We start from the raw sequence: 6,000 nt of genomic DNA on the forward strand, positions 1-6,000 counted from the left end.
CCACAGGTTGTGATATTGTGATCTGGACCTATTCTCAGTAGCTGGCTAAAAGACTGAGACCATTCAACAAAGCCTAAGTCTGATGGCTCCCTTACAACAGATCACGATTCTGACATAGAGCAAAAACATTATGACATATGCCCATCACAAAGGAGTTTCACTCTGTGCACGTGGTAATTAGCCAGGAAGTTATCAGATTTGAGTAAAAAGAAACCAATCCATGGCTGTCATGAAGCTCCTCGAGGCCTAAAAACTGCCCTAAGCCCCACATGCAGTCTCCCACTAGCACAGGTAGAAGAAAACAACGCTTTCACTTGACTGCTGTGATCAAAGTTTCACTCTTCCACGCAACTTTCACAATGATCTCTCAGCTATTTCAGAAGCAAATCTTGTTCTTGCCTCAGCCTTCTCTGAGCAGGGCTGCATGCACTCAGCCTGTGCCCATGTCCTGTACTGCAGCAGGTTGGGCAGGGCACACTGTGAGCACTCCATCCACTCCAGCCACGAGTTCCCCATTTTGTTCTCTCCGTGCTTAATAGAGATTTTGGTTTTTAGAGTAGTTTGTGCCAAGACAGTCTGTAATGAACCGCTTTCTCCACAGCTGAGAATAACTTTACCTACTTTTTGAGCTAACAGTGATAAATTCATGTTACCGCGTTTGGCTTCTACCCTTATTAAAAATGACATTTTCACTCAGCAGAAATTCAATGCTATTTCAAGCTCCCAGTAGATTATGTCAACACCTCTGAACTTCTTCATACAATGGAAAAATAAAAGCAGTTGAATCGTAGACATTAAGCAGGGGCCACACATGTTCACAAGCAGTACAGCTCTCCTCTTCCGGGTGACAAACACAAGCATGCCACTGGGCACGAGGTGCTCGTTCTGCTGTGTATTTCATAGAGTTCGTGTGTGATTTCAAAGGTGCCTTGTTTACCCTCCCAAATCAGCAGGCTGCAACAAGACGAAGCCTTATTTATGAGAAGGAAAGAAGATAACGCTTTCTTTCTCAGGCTGCCAAACAGCAGCACACCACTTCTTAGGTCAGACCCGCACCCCTCCTGCTGGCTCTGTGCTGCAGGTGATGCTCTGTTCTGCTGGCACCTGCAGCTCCTGATCTTCCAAGCCCTGCTCTGGGCTGAACCAAGCTCCCAGTGCTGCAGGGGCTGCACTCCTCAGGGGCTGGCACTGGGGGCTGCCCCTAAACCCTCCCCATAAAGGTGCTCTGCAAAACACAGCACCAGTGCTACAGTGCTATCCTGCATCATGCCAAGCAGCCTATCAAAAGGAGGGCATGCACAGCAAGGCATGGGCAGGACACGTCTACTTCCAGGGTACCACATCCCCCAGCACCCCAGTTCTGCACCGGTACTGCACAGCGTAGATGTGCGGGCAATAGGAAGAGGTGTGTGAGCCCTATTAGCTGCTGAACCAAAACAGGAAGAAGAGTAATAAAAAAGAAACACCTCACAAGTCGGGCAGCTAGGAGAAGCTCGCTTTTGCTTGCTTGAACTGGGGAACTCTTTGCTTTAATTTTGTCTGTTTTAAGTCTCTTCTGCTCGTCATGCAAATGCAGTTTGCCTTATTTCCAGCAGACCAAAATACCAGTGAAAAAGAACACAGCATTTTTTAAGCGCTGAGCTCCCTTGTCTCAAAGTTGTCACCTATCAATCCCTCTCCTAGGGAGGCTTTCTCGTGAAAGATGTCTTGAGACAATTATTCTTTACATTTGATAGTCAAACACATAGATAGGAACTAACAAATTACTTTTAAGAGCTTTAAGAGCCTTCCACCAAAAAGGAGCTTGAGATCCTCACCTATTTTTCTTTAGTAGGGTGCTGCTTACCTGCACAAAATAACAAAATCTACAAAAATCAGATGGAATAATCATTCCTCGGCATGCAATTAATATATTACAATATATAAACACAGGATTTGAGCTTAAAAAAAAAAAAAAAAAAAGTGAATATTAGAGATACTAGAAGGTGAAGGGAGCAAAACTCAAGAATGGGCGAGCAGGGCTCGCCTGAACCGGTGCGGAGCCAGGAGTAGGGCAGCGCTGTGCCATCCCTACAAGGAGGAGGAAGAAGAGGAGGAGGAAGAGGAGGTTTGGGGCTCCGGCCGCTCACACGCAGCGCTGCCGCAAACTCCGCGCGTCGGCACCGCGGTGCGCACCGCACGCGTGGGTGAGGTCGGGAAGCGGAGGGGCTGAGCAGAAAGCACCAAAATCAACAGGTTTCCCGCCGGCAGCCCGCTGCTGGCCGCACCGAGATCGCAGGAAGCTCCGTCCCAATGTTTGAAAGGACACAAGCTCCGGCAAAGCGAGCTGAGCGCAGCCACCGGGACAAACACAGCGCTTACTCATTAAACACACGGCACTTCTGCAACCCTTGTCCTGCCCCTGCTCTTTCCCCATCGCTGTTTGCCTCTGTCCCATCCCCGTCCCCCGACGGCTCCCCCCGGATACCCCGGAGCCGCGCAGTGCCCGCAGCGGCGGCGGAACCTCCGCACGGCGCGGCCGGGGGGGGCCGGGAGGAGCCGCGCTCCCTCCTCCTCGCCCGGGGCCGGCGCCGTGACACGGCGTGAACTTTTGCTTTCGGCGGGGCAGGGCGCGGGGGGGGGGCCTCTTCCCAGCGAGCTGAGGTTTTTTGTTTTTTTTTTTTTTTTTTTTTTCCCCTTCTCTCTTTGCTTTTAGGGAGAAGGAAAAAAAAAAACAAAAAAAAAAAAAAAAAACCACGTTTTAGAAATACAAAAGGTGTCCCGTCCGGCCCTCACCTTCCAACCGGCTGAACTGTTGCTGTCTCCCTTATCCTTGAAGTAGGGCACGCTCTTGACCATCCACTCGTAGATCTGGGAGAGGGTGAGCCTCTTCTCGGGGGAGCTCTCGATGGCCTTGGTGATGAGGTCCGCGTAGGACAGGTTACCCCAGGCGTTGCGGCGCGACGAGCTGCTCTTGCGGGGCTGCCCGGCCACGGGGCCCGGCGACAGCGCGGCCACGGCCGGAGGTACCGGTGGCACCGGCGGCGGTCCCGGCGGGTGCAGGCGGCAGCCGGCCTCGGGCGCCGGGAAGTCCCCGCAGCGGCAGGCGGCCGGCTCCGGGGGGGCGGCGGCGGGTGGCAGCGCGAAGTCCTCGCTCTCCTCCACCAGGCAGAGGTTGCTGATGAAGTCGGCGCTCAGAGCCCCGGAGGCGGCGACGGCGACGGCAGCTCCGGCCGCGGCCGCCCCGTCGGGCTGCCCTCCGCAGGACGGCGCGGGGCTGGAGGTGGCCGAGCTGGGCGGGTTGAACTCCGGCCGCGGCAGGGGCCAGGTACACGAGCGGGGTCGCGGCAGCGGCTCGAAGTCAGGGTCGATGTCCACCAGCTGCGGGGCCTCGGCCATGGCGGCGGCGGCGGGGGGCAGCGGGACGACGGGGGGCAGCGGAGCGGCTCAGCACCGCCGCCCCATGCAAGCTCCGAGCGCGGATCTGCGCGGCCCCGGACGGCGCGGCAGCCGACTCCCCTCGCGGCTCTCGACCTCGCGGCTCCGGCCCCGCCGCCCTGCCCCGCTCCTCGCCCTCGGCTGCGGCGGCAGCAGCGACCCGGCCGCCCGGCGCGCACCGACTGCAAAGCCTGCCCCGCCTCCAGCCTTCCTCCTCCTCCTCCTCCTCCCGGCGGGGAGGGCCGGCCCGAGCAGCGCCAATGGCAGAGTGGCGCCGCCCGCCCGCCTCCCGCCGCGGGGCCGCTGCTGCGGGAGGGTGCCGGTGCCCCCGTGCTGTTTGTGGGCGGTTTGTGTGTGTTTGGGGTTTGGGTGTTGTGTTTTGTTTGGGTTTTTTTGTGTGTGTGTTTTTGTGTGTGTGTGTGTGTTTTGCTTTTTTTTTTTTTTTCCAGCGCGAAGCCGCCGCGTCCCGTTGGGGACGAACGCTGTCACGGAGCGGAGCGGAGCCGGGACTGTGCGGGAAAGTCCCCGCACGGGAGCTGCCCTCGGCCCCGACGGCAGCGGAGCGGAGCGGCCCCCGGCGTGCGGCGGAGGCAGCCGCAAAGTTTTCCGTGTTTGAAACCGAGAGGATGCCATCGGCTTTGCCGGGAGAGGCGATTCCAGGGATGAGATCCCTTCTAACGCAGCCGATTTTTTTTTAACAAGATGTGCCTCGTTTTCCGTAATGCTTTAACAACCCATTGTAGCCTTAGCTTCGAAACCCCCAGCGAGCCCAGCGCTGGGAGCTGCCCGTCCCGCGGCTGTCCCGTCGGGCCGTGGGCTGCTCCCGCTCCCCTGAGAGTGTCGGAGTTACTTAAATGTAGCTCATTGCTCCTAGAAAAATATGCTCCTACAATATTAAGGAGAAGAGTAGAGTAGGAGACTGGATTTAGGCCCACAGCGTAACAAATAATACCTCTACGTATGTAAGCGGGTAGGAACTGCTGGCACTGAACGCTCTGCTGCTGCCGTGATCGTTCTCCAGCACGCGAAAGGCGATCGCTGTGTGCTGCTGCCAGTCGCACCCCGGAGTCCCTTTGCTTTAAGTCTCTTCTGCGCTTTCCAAAGCCTGCTGAGGACTCAGCCCGCAGCTCTGTATCGTTTCGCCCATAGATATTTTAAAAGATAATATTTTTGCGTCCATTTAAAGAAAAAGAAAAGCGAAATAGTTCCTGCTCACCCTCCCAGTGCCACGTCCCAGCCCCGGGGCCAGCGTCTGCCCGCGCTCCCCAGCACAGCTCAGAACAGCGGGGTTGTGCGAGATGGGATGCGAATAGGCGCACAGGGGGGAGCTGAGGCAAAAGGGCAGCCCATGAATAACCGAACCCTTTCCTTGTACTTTTCTGGTGCCTGAAATAAAAGTCAAAGAGGCAGGCCGGCACCCATCGTGCTGGAGGAAATGCATTTACTTCCAGTCTTTGCTGCTTTTAGTTTTTTCATAAAATCTCTGTTCTCTCAGACCTCTGTTGTCACACACATCTCTCCTTCCATATGAGCTGTGCCCAGCAGGACGAGGGCTGCAGAGGACTCCCGGTCAGCACCAGCACATCCCCAGTTCTGCCCGTGTGGTTGTGCAGGTGGGCATCTCTGAGGTTGCGTGTGCCCAAACACCACCGAGGACCCTCGGGAGATGCTGCCACAAACAAAATGCTCCATTCAGCTGCTGGAGCAGAGTTACTCCTTCCCAAACAGCTCAGCACGCTGCTGGCTCCGTGCAAGACATGTTACCCCATCTATGAATGACAGCGTTAAGTTTATCTCATCTCCCACAATGCCTAAATGCTGATGGATGCTCCACAATTCATTCTCTACTCCCACAGCCCTCCTCCCACACTCCACCTTTCCATTTCTCTCCTCCTACTCCTGCTCCCATTTTCTACTCCTCTACAATGCATTTTCTCCTCTCATCGTTTGCATCCACGTGTGTTTTTCCAAATGAAAGACCCGAAGATTGCCTTTTATCTTCAGTGGAAAATAGCAGAGCCTCTTATTCATATGCCGGGTTTGAGACAGCCAAAATAAAGGATCTGCTCTGCCTTTTTACTACTGTATGTCTAATTCACTTTCAGAGGTTTTGATCACGTTCAGCAGGGGATTGCATGAAGTTGCAGGCAGTGCTGTTCTGTGCAGAGCTCCTTTTGCTGTGCATGTGTGCACGGTGAGCAAACACACGTGTAACACAGCAGTAAGCCATGATGAAGGATCAGTTTTGTGCCAGGTATGACAGAAGCTGTTGTGCTGGGAGGAAGATGACTGCAGATGAAGACTGGGGGAGATCAGCACCCCTGTTTTCTTCCCTCCTCTCTCAGTGGGTTCTGACTTTACAGAACGTTTGATTGCATATGGGAAATGAATGAGGCCATTACCTCTCATGTTATCACTAGCTACCTATACTTCTAAATTGTGTTATTTGAAGGAATCAGAATTTAATTTTTTTGTCTAAGATGAAAGTACTTGGATGTTTTTCCTGATGAAGAATGAAGAATAGAAATAATAATATGCTGTTATTGGCTTGTGTGTTTAATGTGGCTCAGATTCCCACCTAGC

At 54.4% G+C, this 6,000-nt stretch overlaps 1 protein-coding gene across 1 annotated transcript in view; it reads right to left on the reverse strand.

Annotated features, from left to right (window-relative positions):
* FOXO1 (forkhead box O1) overlaps window positions 1–3,573 on the reverse strand; it is a 62,096-nt gene extending 58,523 nt beyond the window's left edge. Inside the window, exon 1 of the mRNA XM_052670847.1 lies at window positions 2,776–3,573. Within this exon, the coding sequence (XP_052526807.1) occupies window positions 2,776–3,378 (603 nt within the window). The 5' untranslated portion in view covers window positions 3,379–3,573. The remainder of the gene's footprint in view (window positions 1–2,775) is intronic.
* Window positions 3,574–6,000: the final 2,427 nt, after the last annotated feature.

The sequence above is a fragment of the Tympanuchus pallidicinctus genome, unplaced genomic scaffold (genome assembly GCF_026119805.1).
Source record: "Tympanuchus pallidicinctus isolate F22 unplaced genomic scaffold, pur_lepc_1.0 scaffold11, whole genome shotgun sequence".
Taxonomy (NCBI): Eukaryota; Metazoa; Chordata; class Aves; order Galliformes; family Phasianidae; genus Tympanuchus; species Tympanuchus pallidicinctus.